Source organism: Macaca nemestrina, chromosome 12 (genome assembly GCF_043159975.1).
Source record: "Macaca nemestrina isolate mMacNem1 chromosome 12, mMacNem.hap1, whole genome shotgun sequence".
In the NCBI taxonomy this organism is placed as follows: domain Eukaryota; kingdom Metazoa; phylum Chordata; class Mammalia; order Primates; family Cercopithecidae; genus Macaca; species Macaca nemestrina.
In genome coordinates this window covers 85,353,219-85,371,319 of record NC_092136.1, presented here as the reverse complement: position 1 = coordinate 85,371,319, position 18,101 = coordinate 85,353,219, and the positions used below count along the sequence as shown (strand labels likewise).

Below are 18,101 nucleotides of genomic sequence, written 5' to 3'. Positions count from 1 at the left end.
GAAAATTCTTGGTAACTTATAGTTGGTGGATCCAAAGGATGATTTTTCTGAGATTAAGGAGCCTACTTGCTCTTCATGATTCTGGTGTACTATCCTTTGTGAACCCTCCAAACCATTAACTCAGAGCTTTAGTTCCTTGGCTAATGGCAAGAATGATGCTACAGCAGGGTGTGTTGCCCTTGAGATGCTTGTGAAACTCTTGGCAGCTCTCCAGAAAGTTTTGACTGTTATTTTTTCATTAGATAACTTTCTGCCACCGAGGATTGTTTTCAAAAACAAACCCAAAAAAGGAATCAAAAAGCTTGAAATGTCATGCTAAACTAGATTGTTTAATCTACAGAGACTTTCCTCTTCACGTGTTTCTAAGGGTTTTCTCTCCCAGTTCCTGAAAATATGCCATAAATATACATTGTTTTTTATCCCATTATTGTTGCATTAGAAGAATGTGGGTTTTTGTGTGTGTGTGTGTGTGTGTGTGTGTTCTTTTTTTAAGGTTTTACTCATTATGGTTAGAAGACATAGGAAATTCCTTTGTTATTCACTTCTCTGGTGGCATACTCTGGGATGAGGCCCTTGTGAAGTGATAGGATGGTTTATCCTTCTGTGTCTGCGGCTCTGCCCATACTGTTTGGCATTTAGAAGTAGTTAATTATATGCAATCGTTAGAACACTCCTCCTTTTCTTAAATGGTTTCTAATGCCAACTGATTGGTTACTGTATGTGTTTAATGCTTATTTGAAAACATTTGAATGAACATTTGGTTAGTGGACTTGTTATTCCCCTTCCACTTGAATGCATATATATTACATTTGCCAAACCATACCGTCTTACATTGCCAAAATTAGTTTATTTGATCCAGTTTGAATCTAGTCTGTATACACAGTAGTCCCCTCTTCTCTTTGGGGTTATGTTCCAAGACCCACAGTGGATGCCTGAAAATGAGATAGTACTGAACCATATATATGCTATACATATATACCTCTGATAAAGGTTAATTTATAAATTAAGCACAATAAGAGATTAATAATAATGAATAATAGAACAGTAACAGTATACTGTAATAAAAGTTTTGTTAATGTGTGCCCTTGCTCACGGACATGCTTGCTCTCTCCCTCTCTGTCTTTATCTCTCTTGAGCTATCTTAATATCCTCTACTTACCTATTTTCAGACCACGGTTCACTTCGGGTAACTGAAACCACAGAAGGTGAAATAGTGGACTGTATTTCATAGACTAGTGAAGCATAGGCAGTCCTTTCATTTTTCAGCCTTTTTGAATATTGCATCTCTTAATAAATTGATACCTCTGTTGGCTAAGAGTGGGTAGTGAATTTAGTTCTGATTAAGCGGTAAAATTCATGTTGGTTGCAATTAATACATTTAGCAGCATGTCTCTTTTTTTACCCCGCCCTTTGTCCATGTTAAAATGACTTCCTCCTTGTTCTTTAATCAGTTAAGTATTTACAGTGAAAATAGAAAATAACTTGGAGTCAGGATAATTGACAGAGTCATTACTTTTATAAGTCAGTTACTTTTTATGTATTTGTTTTTATAAAATAGACTCTTTACAGTATTCATAGTAACTACTATTGAACTTTTACCAGCAGTAATCTGATTACTGGTTTAACTTGATAATCTTTTAAGAAGTATATTGATGATATCCCTATCTGTTGTAGATGTTTTCTTGATAAATGATTATGTCTTTTTCATGTCCTTTTGTTTTTTATTTTGTTATTTGTACATTTAACTTCAGATATGTATCATTTACTTTAAAAATTACTATTTTTTTTTTTGCTACAGAAGACTAAGTGATAGAAACCTAAATGTATTTAAGTAATTTTTTTAAAGCTATAGTCCATGCTAAAGACTTATTAGGGACCTTTGACTATAGAAGCTTTTTTCCTGATATGTAGTTAAACCCTTCACCCCCTCTGCATCTTGATTTGCAGGCTGTTGTCAGAATATATTGCTACCTTAAGCTTGGATACTACCATACAATTTCCAATTACTTTTACATACATTATGTCACCTGATTCTTTAAGGTAGATAGGTCTGCTCTCACCATCACATTTTATAGGTGAAGAAGACAGATTTGGAAAGGTTCTTCAGCTAATTAAGTGGTGAAATCAATTTATCCCCAGGTATCTCCTATTCGTAGTCCAGTGCTCATTTATACCACAGTCTCTCTGCTAGTGGGACTGAGCCCTTAATGGCCAATACAGTAGCACCATCTTCTTTTGTCAGCAGTGAACAGTCTACACGCTCCTTTGTTTTTTCTGGTAAATGTGTAAACATTTACACATTCAGGATGTAACTACTGTAGTTGTAAAGAATATCCTCTACAGTTTTGGGTAATAACCTTCAATCTTGAAACATTGTGTATGAGTTTTGCTTTTGAAAAACTAAACATTTTTTTTTTTAATGTTGGCAAAAATCTACCTTTAAAAAATTGTTGGCCAGGCGCGGTGGCTCACACCTGTAATCCAGCACTTTGGGAGGCCAAGGTGAGTAGATCACCTGAGGTCAGGAGTTCAAGACCAGCCTGACCAACATGGTGAAACCCTGTCTCTACTAAAAATACAAAAATTTTCTGGGCATGGTGGTGCATGCCTGGAATCCCAGCTACTCAGGAGGCTGAGGCAGGAGAATTGCTTGAACCTGGGAGGCAGAGGTTGTTGTGAGCCTAGATCATGCCATTGCACTCCAGGCTGGGTGACAAGAGCTAAACTCCATCTCAAAAAAAAAAAAAAAAAAAAATTGCTTGTCACCCAGCATCTGCTCTGTTTTTGTTTTGTTTTTTGAGACAGGGTCTTGCTCTGTCACCCAGACTAGAGTACAGTGGTGCAGTCTTGGCTCACTGCAATCTCCACCTCTCAGGTTCAAGCCATCCTCCCACCTTGGCCTCCTGAGTAGCTGAGATTACAGGTGTGCGCCACCACGCCTGGCTAATTTTTGTATTTTTTTTAGAGATGGAATTTTGCCATGTTACCCAGGCTGTTCTTGAACTCCTGAGCTCTAGCAGTTCACCGGCCTCAGCCTCCCAAAGTGCTGGGATTACAAGTGTGAGCCACCGCACCCACCAAGCATCTGCTCTTAACCCAAGTTTTATGTCCTGTTGCCTTCTAAAACCCACATAACCCTTTCGCAGAAACCAGAAAAGTGCCAGAATTTCCTTGTGCATGAAAAGAAACAGGGACAGAAATATCTTTTCCTAACTACTTTATATCAGAAGAGAAGTGAATGAGAACATTAGGGTAGTAAGTTTCTAGTTGAAAGATAAAATTTGAAATGAGTACTTAAGTATTACTGAAAAAGCAAATGAAGGAAGCAAATTGATAACTAGAAAAATAAAATCAGGCGGCAATGAAATGGCTCAAAGAAGCTTTGGTCTCTCTGCATAGTCATTTGAATCATTTTAAAGTCAGAATCTTAAATTTGTTAATGTTACTTTTAATTCTTTATAACTCCTTTGTTCTCCATGTGTCTAATCACAAAGTCCCACTAATTGTTTCTCTGCTGTAATTAGACCCACCCTTCTCCTTGCATTCTACAGCTTTCACCCAATGTTGGAACCTCTTTATTCACGCTGGTTTTGCAATAGTCACTCATGTTCTTTGCCTCCCCAATTTAATCCATTTTGTAAATACTGGAATAATCTTTTGTAGGCAGTATTTGTAGCACCTCTCTCCATACTCAAACATTTAGGGAGGTGAATCTTTTTTTGTGTGTGGGTGACAGAGTCTCTCTGTGTCCCCCAGGCTGGAGTGCAGTGGTGCGATTTCAGCTCACTGCAACCTCTGCCTCCTGTGTTGAAACTCGTGCCTCAGCCTCCCCAGCAGTTGGGATTATAGGCACACGCCACCACGCCCAGCTAATTTTTAGAAGAGACAGGGTTTCACCATGTTGGCCAGGCTGGTCTCAAACTCCTGGCCTCAAGTGATCTGCCTTCCTGGGCCTCCCAGAGTGTTGGAATTACAGGTGTGAGCCACTGTGCCCAGCCTAAGGAGGTGAATCTAAATATAACTGAAAATTTAAAGCCTTTTCTGAGCTTTCCTTCCATTTTATAACTACCTCATGAAGCCTCCCTATTTATAAGAATAATAATGAGTTAACGGAATATTCAAGTCTTCGATTCCATACTTTTACAATTCTCAATAAGTATCCAGTGTTCTGCTGTTATTTGTCTTTTCCAAAAGTCCTTCACCTGCCATAAAGTGGGTTTACTCTTTGTCCAGTCTTCAGTCATCTCGTGTCCCTTTCACATCCTTATGAGATCTGGAATTCTTTTCCTTATTCTGCATTATTTTTTCTTACAGACCTTGTGACTACCTGGCATCCATCCAATCTAGCAAGGGCCTTCTTTACTAAATTAAAAGCTTCATGAAGGCAGGCTTCTCTGGCATGCTTACTTCTCTGTCCTTAGTTCCTGGAACGGTGCCTGACATGTAATAGTTTTTGTACATTTTTTGTTAAGTAAATGAATCACCTTGTAAACTTATCTTTTTCATCATATAACTTACTCTGCCCCTCCTTAATCTCTCATTTCACTTACTTGTAACCATTATAAGAACTTACAGTGGTGTTTAAAATTGCTTTGATTTGTTGGCTAATAGTTATGGTGAGCTAAAACATTAGATGGCTCACCTGAGCATTGAAGACAGCTTTAACTTCATGATTGAACATTTTTAATAATTAAAAATTAAACTGTTGGCCAAACGCAGTGGCTCATGTCTATAATACTAGCACTTTGGGAGGCTCAGGCAGGAGGATCGCTTAAGTGCAAGGAGTTCCAGATCAACCTGGGCAACATAGTGAGACTCTCTTTGGTTTTTGAAAAAATTAAACTGTTTATCTTTGAATTAGATGAGCTTTTTCTCAGGCTTTAATGTTTAATGATTCTCAGCCAGTCTCTTGGATTAATTTTGTCCATAGAATGCTAGCTGAAACCAAAATAATTTTTCTTAATGAATTACCTTTTAATTGTTCTTTCATTGTTTTGTTCCCTTTTTTCCAGTTGGATTAAAAAATCATTGAGGGCAGAGATCATCCATCTCTTTGTATGGGATAAAGTAAATGGTAGTTAAAATGAAAAATGAAATTCCATCAAAATGGAATCTTTTAATCAAATCTCAGTTCTACAGCTATTCCCAAAAGTTCTTCCTTGCTCTTTGAAGTGTTTGTTTTGAGAGCTGTTACTTACCAACAGCTTGTAGCTCTTGGTTTCTTGCCTGATTACTGTTAAATCAAGTTAACATTTTTGAGAGAACCCTAGCCCTCTCAGATATGTTTGTCTTGTTGCCATTTAGTGAGACATTCCAGTGTGTTGTGTGTTTTACATTTTATCTACGTTACTGTAAGCACTGCATTAGTGCTTGTTTGTGAGGAAGCAGCTAACACCTTAGCTCAGACTTGATTCAGTTCTTAAGGAAATTGTCATTATGGCTTTAATTTAGTAGACTGTGCTGTAGCTTTGAACTTATGAATTCCTGTACACATCCCTTTTTCTCCTTTTGTGTGTGTGTGTGTGTGCGTGCGTGCGTGTGTGTGCTGGGTCATTTTTCTGTATTTTTTAGATATTTTCATGGAATTGTTTAACAATGGATATTATATTTTTCTGTTTCATACCTAACATTGTAGCTGTCTTTAGTATGTTGTTCTACATTAGTGCATCTTCCTAGATGTTTAACTTCCTGGTAAATTCTAGGTCCTTGTGGTTTTCCTTTTGTTTCTCTTCTGTGCTTCCTCATGGTCTTACTGTTTCGTTACTTGGTACAGATTGCTAGTGTGTCTGGAAAGGGGACTCCTGCTTTCTCTTACTGGTGCTTTATGTAAATTCAAATGTCCATTGCTAAGCCAGTAGTTCATAAACTCATTCTTTAGTTGCAATACACAGCTATTATGTTACTAAGCATGAACACAATTATAATTTCAGTTTTCTTTTGAAAGTCATTGTGGTATGAAATAACACTTATTAAATGAATGTTTATATGGCAGTTTAGGTATTTTTGAAGCTCTTTGCGAGTGAGAAGGGTTGTTGTCATCTTATTATTTCTTTATGTGAAAAATTCCCACTGATCACATATCAATCTGCCTATTTTCCCAAAAGCAATATGAAAAATACAGAGTATTACCTTTGGGCATTTAATTTTAAAATTAAGCGTATTAAAAGTTTTGTTGGTTTCTTTTTTGTTTTTGTTTGTTTTGTTGGTTTCTTTTTTTTTTTTTTTTTTTTTTTTTTTGAGACAGGGTCTCACTCTGTCACCCAGGCTGGAGTGCAGTGGCATGATCATGACTCACTGTAGCCTCAGCCTCCAGAGTAGCAAAGACTGCAGGCACATACCACCATGCCTGGCTAATTTTTAATTTTTTGTAGAGCGAGGGTACATCAGACTGGTCTTGAACTGACCTCAAGCAGTCCTCCTACCTTGGCTTCCCAAAGGACTGGGATTATAGGCATGAGCCACTGCTCCTGGCCAAGTTTTGTTGGTTTCTTGACTGGTATTAGGACTTTTTTTTAAAGGAGGACTGCCAGTTTTGTTTATGGAGGATATGGTTAAAAATGCAAAATGGCTGCTGCTTTTTGTTGTTTTTTGCAGTGGCTAATTTTAAATAAGTCTGACATCAGTTAAGTGCCTGAAGGGAAACGATGGCTTGTTGTGAGTGCTTTTTATCCTTCTGAATGGGAACACTGTTGCTTTTAGATATTTGCATAATAAGTATTAGAAAAAGCCTTTTATTGTATTTAAGAACTAGTGGCTGCTTTTAGGCTTCGTTTTGGTTTTGTTTTTTGGTTTTGTTGTTGTAGTTTTTTTACTCTCTTGGTGTGTTAATTGTGAATATTGGCAGTGCCTCCTCTGTCAGCCAATCTGCCCAGCTGGATTTCTGTGAAGAAGGCTTTTTGCTTTGTAAGCAGTGTGTTGTAATCATTCATCCTTGCCTACTACAGAATACCATGAGGGACATTTCCTTGGGGATTGGAATGTAGTACCATAGGTGAAAACTAGTTCTGTAGCTCCCAGTACACACCTGAATCATTCAAAACAGAAATGTTAGGAGTCTCATCTGCTGACCACTGTTGCTAACAAGACAACCTATAGAGTAAGACCTTGCTTGTTACTAGGTTTTTGCTGCGGACATTCTCCAAAAGGTAGAAATCTAATTTCTTGTCTTAATAAAGAAAACCAGAAAGTGTTCTTAAAATCTTGGGTGCCTGTGAAGTTCTGTAGAATCTTCCTGACAAACATCAGTGACCATGTGTGTTAATGTGTATACAGAAAGCATGGGAATGTATTGTCTCACATTTACTAGAAAAGTTCCTTTAAAAACTTCTGTACTCCCACGTTAACTTTTTCCTGTAAATTCAATATAACCGTAAATTCTAGCTGAATTGAAATTAATTGGGATAGCAGAGTTTGAAGAGGGAAAAAACACCAGCCTTGGAACCAGCAGATCTGCATTAGAGTCTGTATTATAGTTTCCTAGGACTGCTGTAACAAAGTACCACAAACTTGATCAAACATATTAAAAGTTTTTAAGTTCTTAAAAAAGAAATTTGTTTTCTATCACCTCTGGAAAAATCAGAGTATCGGCAGAGCCATGCTGCCTCTGAATTTTCTAGGGGAGGATCCTTCCTTGACTTTTTCAGCTTTTGATAGCCCCAGTCGTTCCATAGTTTGCAGTTGTAGCCATTTAATCTCTACCTGTCACATGGTATTCTCTCTATGGGTCTCTACCTCCCCGTGCCTCTCCTTATAAGGACACTAATCATCAAATTAGGGTCACTCCAATGACCTCATCTTGATTACATCTCCAAAGACCCTATTTCCAAGTAGGGTCAAATTTATGGGCACCAGAGGTTAGGACTTCAACACATCTTTTGGGGGGGTCACAATTCAACAGAGTCTTGACTTGACTCCTCAGCTAACCATGTGTTGAGAGCAAATTCTCTATGTAACTTTGAGCCTTAGTTTCCATACCTGTAAAATTGTGGTATTACTTTGTGTACTTTATCATTTTGCTTTAAGGATCAAATGAAAATATTTGAAACTAAGAAAATTTTTAAAGGTTGCCCTGTTTTTGGAAATTGTTCCTATTCCCTGAATTGTCCTTATTCTACAATTCTAAGAGGAGAATTGGGCACAGTGGCTCACACCTGTAATCTCAACACTTTTGGAGGCTAAGGTGGAAGAATCACTTGAGCCCAGGAATTGAAGGCTACAGTTAGCAATGATTATACCACTGTACTCCAGCCTGGGCAACAGGACTAGACTCTGTCTTTGGGGGAAAAAAGTTTTAGAGAGGTTCAGATAAAATGTACATTCAAAGTGGAATGCTCTCAGGTCACTGTGTGGCATCCCCTAAAAAATGGGTAATGCGGGCCAGGCACAGTGGCTCACGCCTGTAATCCCAGCAGTTTAGGTGGCTGAGGGGCGTGGATCACGAGGTCAGGAGGTCGAAACCAGGCTGACCAGCATGGTGAAACCCCGTCTCTACGAAAAATACAAACATTAGCTGGGCGTGGTGGCAGGCACCTGTGGTTCCAGCAACTCAGGAGGCTGAGACAGGAGAATTGCTTGAACCCGGCAGGGGAAGGTTGCAGTGAGCCGAGATCGCACACTGCACTCCACCTAGGCGAGAGTGAGATTCTGTTTCAAAAAAAAACCAAAACAACAACAACAAAACAAAATGGGTAATGCATTCAAGGTGACAGGGTTAATGTTGGCATAACTTTGTTATGTTGTTGATAGGCAGAAACCCAAAGTGGGGTTTTGTTGAGCATAAACACAAGAAGCAATTATTTGTGGCACTAGACTTAACCCAAAGGATAGACCCCTACATGTATATAGTAGAGAAATCCTGTCTTTTAGCCCTGACAGAGGAAGCTGAGGAATCGCATTATCTTTAATATAAGCAAATGAAATGCAGCAGTGTATATTTTTATCCCTAAGCAACTGGATTCAATGTACCACTAATGGCCTGGTCATGTTCTAAACATTACCCCAAAACAGCCTAACTGTTCTGTGACTCAGTGTCTCTGTGGAATCCTATTTAGTAGCACCATGGTCTCTAAATGTTTTGATTACACAGCAGTATTAGGACATTGTCTAAGTCTGTGCTGATGTAACAGAATACCATAGACTGGGTAGTTTATAAAGAGCAGAAATGTATTGGCTTACAGTTCTGGAGGCTGGAAAGTCTAGTATCAAGGTGTTGGGATTTGGCAAGGGCCTTCTTGGTGCATGATAATATGGTGGAAGGTATCACACAGCAGGCAGAAAGCAGAGAGAGAACAAAAGGGGGCGAACCCACTCCCTTGATGAGAACCTAAATACCTCTTAAAAGTCCTAACTCTCAATACTGTTTACAATGGCAACCAGATTTAAACAAGAGTTTTGTAAGAAACATTCAAAACCATAGCAAGTATGTAACATGACTGTATGTGTATTTATAGATTACATTCATATATTTCTACAACAATATATGAGGTACATTTAAAACATGCAAAAATAGGAATTTTTAAAAATAGTACAGTTGTAATAATTTCTTTGTACACCCCACTTTGGAGACTGTTTTTATATGGAGCTTGTTTTATCACCAAAAGGCATTTTAATTTTGCACATTTTAGAATTCTTACAATGTGTAAGTGACTGCTACTTACTGAACAAGGGACAGATAAAGTCTTTCTTGCACCTGAGCAGCCTAAAGGTGAATGTAATACAGATGGACAAGTGACTGGTTGATAATAGAATGAGAGCCCTTATAAGAAAGACATACAGAGCACAGCAGAAGAGCAAGAACAACACAGAGGCAATGACATTTGAACTAGGCCACTTATAACTGTAGATGAACATTTGATGGTAGGTAGTAGGGAAGATGGAACTAAGAATATTTGAGCTGCTTCATATATGCCAGGCAGCATGCTGAGTGCTTATGTTCATTTAATTCTCAAGACAGCCATAAGCAGGAATACAGGTATTGGGCCTGGTATTCTAAATCCCATTTTATAAGAGAGTTAGGATTAGATTCAGTTCCATCTTTCTACAAAACCTGGCACTGTTGTTCCAAGCAAAGGGAGTACAATCCATTTTTCTCTTAAGATGTTGATTTTGCCAATGAGACAAAATGAATCTCTACAGCATTGTTACATTTCTATCCAGGCTTTTGGGTGACTGAAAAATTAAAATGTAAAGATGTGGCAAAGTTGGTTCTCTAAGAATTTTAAGTACAGCCAAATGATATGTCACAAGTTTTTTCCTAAATATACAACTATTTAGTCTTTCATAAGCTTTTAATTCCACTGGGCTGACTTTCTGAGATTGTTGGTGTTTTCTTGTTCTAACCTGAAATTTTCTTTGTTTAGTGTTAAACAGGAGTATAACGAAGGAGTAACCATTTTTATTTTATGATAGTCTGTCAATAGACTTTTTTTTTTTTAACCTTCTTTAAGCTAGGTGTGTTTGTCCTTTATTAAAGTCAGTCTGACCCATCCTGTACCACCTTGCAGGACCTTAACTTAAAAAAAAAAGCCAGGTGTGGTGGTGCATGCCTGTAATCCCAGCTACTTGGGAGGCTGAGATAGGAAAATCACTTGAGCCCAGGAGATTGAGGTTGCAGTGACCTGTGACTGCGCCACTGCACTTCAGCCTGGGTGACAGAACAAGACAATGTTGATAGATAGATTATATGAAACACACTCTATAACCAAAAAAATCATTGCTCTGGATATAATGCAAAGATTTTGGTAACATTTTACTGTATTTTTTCGTAAAGATTGATTAGAGTAGTGGAGGAGGGGAGAAGGAATTTAAGAGATACTATCATCAACCACTTGCAGATTTTAGTATTTTGATTTATATGCTGTTCTTCTCAGTATTTTGTTTTTCTGTACATGAGAAAAGACTTTGTCTGTATTGGACCATTACGATTGACCATTTTGTTTAAGACATCTTCAGTTGTGACATAGGTCATTTTGATTTGAACGAACTGGTAGCTATACCAGTTATTTTTTGGGTCTGTGGGAATTTTGGGATAGAGAATGTTATTTGAAATAAATAGATAAAGGCTCTTTTTGTTTGTGTTTTGTTTTAGTTTTATTTGTGATAGATACCTGGCAACATAGTAGTAGGGCTTGACTGAAAAGATCAATTATGATTTGTCTTGGTGTCCAGAACAACAAATAACATGCTCTCTTGTAAAATTTGATGATTTTGTGATTTATGTGAATAGCTGTCTTTTTGTTGCTGGTTTGTATTTTTAATTTTTTATCCTCTAGTACTTTTTATGCCTTTTTATGTTCTTTAGCAACCCTACATCATGTTCTTTAATTTACTCACAGGAATAAGTAGAGTCGAGCCAGCTCTTATAGTTTTAAAATTCTCCTACTTCTCACCCACCAAGATCCCATTGCCTCTTCATGCTATTTTGTTCTTGATTTTCCTGAGCAGTAACTGGGCTAATGAAGCACATTTCCTTTCCTTCTCTTATTTACTCTCTGGGGTGACTACTTTGTCACCAGTGCAAGGTGTGTCTGTGCTTTGGAAAAGATGCCAGGAAGGGGTAGGATGGTCAGGGGCTGCTGAGTGTCCCACTCCTTGGAGCTGTGCAGTCAGCCAAGCTAGCCCTGGCTACGATTTCATCTGCTTGATACGGATATTAATGATAAGAAACTTATTCCAAGGATGTTGTCTTGTTTTCTTGTTGGTGGTCTCTGTCATGTTTTAGTTTGGCTACATTTTTATAGACATAAGACGTGTATGTATGTGTTTTACCAATTTAAGAGACTACTAGAAGTTCTAATAAAAAACCAACTCTTTTTCCCAAGGAAAAATGATCCTTTTCAACATTGTTTATAAGCCTCTAGGGCTTGTTTAGCAGTATGCTCACATATTGAGAATGGATTTTTCTCTTCTATATTCTTCAGGGGCATTTTACTGTGGGTCTGTCAGGTCTTCAGACTGCTACCCTCATGAAAACATGTGATTTAAGAAGGTAATTCAGTGTAGGGCTGTCATAGGAAACTTCTGATTTTAGATGCAGCCTATCTGCAATAAGTAGGATTTGCTGTTGCTGTTGTTTTAACTTCAGGTGAAAGAAAATCTGCTTCAGAGAGAAACGAAGTTAATCTTGGAGATAAGTGTGGATGTTGGACTCCCTCCAGCTCAGTAACTGATGATCGCTTTACTTGAAATCATTCTGCTTTTGATTGGCCATCCATGGTAGCGCTGAAGAGGGAGGAGGGGGAATCTTTCCAGTTGTTACACCTTAATTTGTCTCTGCGTGGATGATATTTGAAACCTCAAGCCCAGGCATGCTGCTCTGTCCTCCCATCTGTAGCTGCCTGCGTGATTCCATCATGCTTCCATTTGTCTCTTCCCATTGTCTTTGAACATTTGTTTTTGGGAACAAGATATGCATTAGGAAATTACTCAACCCTGAGTATAACTGATGGCTATAAATTGATCTTGGCATCCAGAACAAATTGCATATACTAGTGATGTAATATTTGCTGAAGCTCATTGGCTGTTCATTCTCTATAGTGCTTTTCCAAAATAAATAAATAAATAAATAAAGAGGTAGAAATGAAATCACTTGGCACCAGCAAAGAAATCTTCTGTAGGATTTGAATGTTGAAGTATGAATTGAAACTATTTCCAGTTAGTCAACTTTTATTGCTCAGTTGGACATCCCTAAAAGAATAGCTGATTTTGTAATAGTTCTCTGCTTACATGGTTTGCAGTCTTATAGAGGGAGAAAAAGAATTAAAAGCTTGTTCCAAAGTAAAATGGTTCATGTTGGGTTTGAAACGCTCGTGTCAGCTTAATGAAGGATACATGTATGAAAATTAGTATCTTGTTCAAGAATAGTCTATCTTTGGGAGAATAAAGGTACATACTGAGTTCAGTGGTTTACTTGCCTTACAGTATATTCGAATTAAACAATAGGACAGATTTTAAGAATCAAGTAAATATGTCCAAACAGGAAGCAGGATCCAAGATCTTAAGTATTCCCCATATTCAGGGCAGTATGTGGACAGTTACAGTAGGTGACCTCTAAGGTCCCTTTCACCTCCCACAGTGTGTGTGTCAGCTGCAGTTTGTCCAGATAAACGAGCAGGAGACAACTTCATGTGAAAAGTGTGTGAACCTAGGACAGGACTTTTCGACCCTTATGAAGAAAGAAAGGAAAGAATATTGCAGCTAGATGTGTTGGCTCTGGACTGAGGTCAGAGTTGCACAGCTTTGGACAGATAGCCTGGGCACAGGAAACATGTTCTCTCGATTTTAAACAAAAATGCAATTATGTATTCCCTCCCCTATCCGCCCCACCACCCCCCATACACACATTAAAATTCTTAACCATGGATCAGCTTATATCAACCTTTTGGGTAAAAGACATTATTCCTTTGAAATTTCAGAAGCAAGAGTTTGTTTTCTGAAAAACACATGCCATTGCATACCTTTTAACTTGACATGCTACTGAAACTTTTGTCTTAATCCATTTTCTACAAAGACTGCCCTTATATTTATTAAAGATGACAAAACAAAAACCACTTCTTCTTTCATACATTTTCTGTTTTCATGTTCTGTCATTCTGAGATCTTTTTTTCTTTCCCTCTCTCTGTCTTCTTTTCCCCCAGCTGTCGGCAGCATCCAGCCCCTCCAGTCACAGTCCTCACAGAGCTTCAGGAAAGGACCCTTTTGCAGAGCTCTCTTTGGAGGATTTCTTATAAATCACTTTAGGTATTGCTGCTTGTTGTGGGAGATGGGGACTTAAAAACAATTACCAAACATTAAACACAATTCACGCTTCTCTTTCATTTCTTTAAAGGACTCTAGGTTCCCTCTCCTCTTCCTCCTCTTCCTCTATTCTTTAGGTGCAGAATGAAAAGATAGGACATAAGGAAAAACAACTTTTGGAAAATATCTTTAACATAATTAAAGTAATCTCACCCACTGCTCACAGTAAATGGATGAGATTGGATAAAGTTTGCTTTTTAATTAAGGGCAAGTGAATACTTAAGCCCTGTTGATTAGAAGGATTCTGCATATGATCCACACTGCCTCTGTTTGCTGGAAGACAGTGCCATTTGTTCTTCTTGGTGCTCTAGCCCCCAGTTTAGATATACCTTCTAGATCTTTGGGAGTTTATAGTCTTCTGATTTGGCAAGTTTATTAGCACGTCTACTTCAGTAATAGATCTTTGGATGGGCAGTTTAAGGGAAATCGTGAATGAAATATCTTTGAATGAACAGTGGTACCCTATTGAAAAATATTTTTTATGGCTCTTTCAGATTTTTATTTATGTTAATAAAAATGACTTAGTATAGTATTACTGTTCCCTTTATTATCTCTAATTGTATATCATTTGGAAATAATACTTCAAATTTTGCTTCCCAAATGAAATTTTGCGTGTGGTATTTGTGCTTATGGAGAGATTTTTCTGAACTTGTCATGAAAAAATAGGTCATTGATCTTTCTTCTCCTCCTCCACATGCTATTCCTCGATTTTTAGCAGTTAAGTATTTGGCCCGGATGTGGTTGCTTATGCCTGTAATCCCAGCACCCTGAGAGGCTGATGCAGGAGGATCACTTGGGGCTAGTAGTTCAAGATCAGTGTGGGCAATATGATGAGACCCTAGTCTCTACCCCTCCCAAAAAAATAGCCAGCTGTGGTGGCGACTGTCTGCAGTCCTAGCTATTCAGGAGGCTGAGGCAGGAGGGTTGGTTGAGTCCAGGAGGTCCAGCGAGCTTTTCTTTTTTTCCGAGATGGAGTTTTGCTCTTGTCACCCAAGCTGGAGTGCAGTGGCACGATCTCAGCCCACTGCAACCTCTGCCTCCCGGGTTCAAGCAATTCTCCTGTCTCAGCCTCCCAAGTAGCTAGGATTACAGGCGCCCGCCACCACACCTGGCTAATTTTTGTATTTTTAGTAGAGACAGGGTTTCACCGTATTGGCCAGGCCAGTCTCGAACTCTCGAACTCACCTCAGGTGATCCGCGTGCCTCAGCCTCCCAGAGTGCTGGGATTACAGATGTGAGCTACGGTGCCCGGCCAGTGAGCTTTGATCACGCCACTGCAGTCCAGCCTAGACAGCAGAGCAAGACCCTGTCTCAAAAACAACAACAAAAAAAATCATTATTTGGAAGTCCCTATATGTGTCAAATATTGGGCTCTCTGGCACATAAGTTTGTAATACTGACTTTGTTTTATAAACAGGGTTTGTGATTAGCATGTTGTGAACACTTCTGGGCCAGTTAAATGGTAAAGACCGCAAAGCATTTTTACTTAGGAGAAGACATCCTACAATACAATGAATTAACATACCCACTTTTTTTTTTTCCAGATACAGTTTATGTAACTTGATGGAAGAAAATGGAATTACTCCAAAAAGACAAGTGCTCAAGCAGCAAAATCCTTACTTCCAGCAAAATCCAAACTGCTGTCTCTTAAATCTCTTAAACTCTCTTCTTCCACTAGAATGCTACAAGTAACTCAGTGAAGGCCCATGAAGGAAATTGGGACTAGTTTATAGGAGAACGTATCAATACAGTTTATAAAGCCAAGAATTGCTATGATTTAAGACTAAGATCTGTCTTTTTGGTGACTAACCCTTCAGTTCTTTCAACTCCTGTTAATACCCATAATCAGTAACCTATCAAGAAAAGCCCTTATTTGGAAAGTGTGAAATTTGTATTTGGAAAAGCTGCCTGGAGAGAAGAACTGTGTCCTTTACTGTATTTCAACAGGACTCTTTTGAGGGATCAAAATTAAAATTCCTAATTATGCATTATCTTTCTTTTCTCCAGTCCTCACAAATACAGAAACAGTAACTGAAATTAACTTTTCTTTTTTTAAAAAAAATTATACTCAGTTTGCAGTAGACATTCCTTAAGTATTTGTATTTATTTATGATTATCAATTTTACATAACATTAATATTGTATCAGACCTCCTTATGCAAATGAGTATGGATGTGCACAGTATGTTTGATTTTTATCCACAAGAATGAATCTGATTCAGAATGCTTTTCTCAGCTGACATACAGAGCACTAAATATTTTAAGGCAAGTCCATAGGTCTGAATCTCTTAAGAATTCTCAGCCTCTATGGGATATTAGGGAAGCATTATAAATGCATTAATCCTTATAGTCAATTCTGTGCCTAGGATTTTGCCAGGGAACAGTTCACTGACTAGGAAAAGCACTACATTTTAAATTCAGCATTAGTGCATTGGGAAGGATCTTTACTGCTTTGTGCTTGGCATGTCATTATTTTCCATTTGACATTAGGGCCTTTCCAAAATGAATGTGAGGAATTGCTTTCACTTCAAGACTTTCCTTCTTTTCACTAAAACTCTAGAAGGTGTTACAAGGGGGGGTAAGGGGGGCAAAGTCCTTGAACCTTTTATTTGGCTCGTGCCATGTTATGATCCATGTACCTTTTAAATAAGGGACAATAGCATCTTTAAAGTTAATGTCTAGCCAAGAGTTTAGTAAACGAAGAATTAAACTGCACTGTTGATCGGTGCTTTGTGTAAATACATCTTTAACATTTGGGTTGAGAGGGGCCTTAAGAAGGACAGTTCATTGTAAGAAAGCAATTCTGTACATGAGTTTAAGCATTCTTGTTGCATTGTCTCTGCAGATTCTATTTTTGTTTACAATATTAAAATGTATGTTAGCAAAATGGGTGGATTTTCAAATAAAATGCAGCTTCCACAAAACTTTTGTTATGGTATTCTGGTCTGAGATGCATTTTCATTTTCCCTTTCTCTTTTTATTATCATCAATATCATCATTTTTCCCTAATAAAAGTATACCCAGGTGATTATATTTGTTGGTTTAGTAACATGGAAGGTTTTATATAAATTTTCAAAAAGATGTCTCTCTACACTTTTTGTTACCTTGTAGACTCTTACTGATAAACGCAACTACTTATTAAAATTGTTCACTTTCTGTCTTTTGATCAGATGCCTTTAGTCAGGTAAGTTTAAGGGATAATATGCAGTTAAGTGTAACGTTTCGGTACATACAATTACATCTGCCAAAGAGACCTTTGATTGTATCATGTTGCCTATTTAGTAGTGCATAGGGTTCAGAGTACATGATAAAGGATTAAAAGCTTTGCATTGATAAGTGTCTGCATAATATTTGCTGTGATTGGAGAAAAAATGTAGTCATAGCCAATAAATTTTATCAGCTTCTAAGTTTCACTATTATTAAACCATTTTCATATAAACTGGGAAATTGTACTTTTATAAGTTATTCTCCTTTACAAATTTTTGTCTCTTCTGATGTTTGAGGAGGTGTTTATATTTAAGGTCTGTGGCTTGTTTCTTTCATATTGCCTTATTTTTTTTTAAGTATGTTTCAGTATGTGACGTGCTTCATAGCCATTTTTATTTTGTTGTTTAAACAACTTTTGGGCTGTGTTTGATAAGTATTATCCACATTTTACCCATTCTATATGCAGAAATCAGAAAAGGAGCTAGGTGCAGTGGCTCACACCCGTTATTCCACTAATTTGGGAGGCTGAGGTGCATGATCACTTGAGCCCAGGAGTTCAAGACCAGCCTGGGCAACATGGTGAAACGCTGTCTGTACCAAAAATACAAAACTTAGCCAGGTGTATGCCTATAGTCCCAGCTACTTGGGAGACTGAAGTGGTAGGATCACCCAAGTCCAGGAGGTTGAGGCTGCAGTGAGCTGGGATCACACCACTGCACACTCCAGCCTGGATGACAGAGTGAGACCCTGTTTTAAAAAAAAAAAAGGAACTTGGGGCCGAGCGCGGTGGCTCACGCCTGTAATCCCAGCACTTTGGGAGGCCAAGGCGGGCGGATCACAAGGTCAGGAGATCGAGACCACGGTGAAACCCCGTCTCTACTAAAAATACAAAAAATTAGCTGGGTGCGGTTGTGGGCGCCTGTAGTCCCAGCTACTCGGGAGGCTGAGGCAGGAGAATGGCGTGAACCCGGGAGGCGGAGCTTGCAGTGAGCCGAGATCGCGCCACTGCACTCCAGCCTGGGCGACAGAGCGAGACTCCGTCTCAAAAAAAAAAAAGGAACTTGCCCAGATCAGTAAGTTAACAGATGAAAATCAAATCTTT

General features: G+C 38.3%; 1 protein-coding gene across 16 annotated transcripts in view; it reads left to right on the top strand.

Moving 5' to 3' along the window:
- LOC105468864 (phosphatidylinositol binding clathrin assembly protein) overlaps positions 1-16,720 on the top strand; it is a 112,850-nt gene extending 96,130 nt beyond the window's left edge. For 11 of the 16 annotated variants that reach the window (XM_011719331.3, XM_011719339.3, XM_011719326.3 and 8 more), the window contains 2 exons: positions 13,635-13,737; positions 15,339-15,780. In XM_011719331.3, coding sequence (XP_011717633.2) covers positions 13,635-13,727 — 93 coding nt within the window. In that variant the 3' untranslated portion in view covers positions 13,728-13,737; positions 15,339-15,780. Of the gene's footprint in view, positions 1-13,634; positions 13,738-15,338 lie in introns of all 16 variants that reach the window. The other 5 variants (XM_011719342.3, XM_011719337.3, XM_011719335.3 and 2 more) reach the window with 2 other exon arrangements.
- The last annotated feature ends 1,381 nt before the right edge of the window (positions 16,721-18,101 follow it).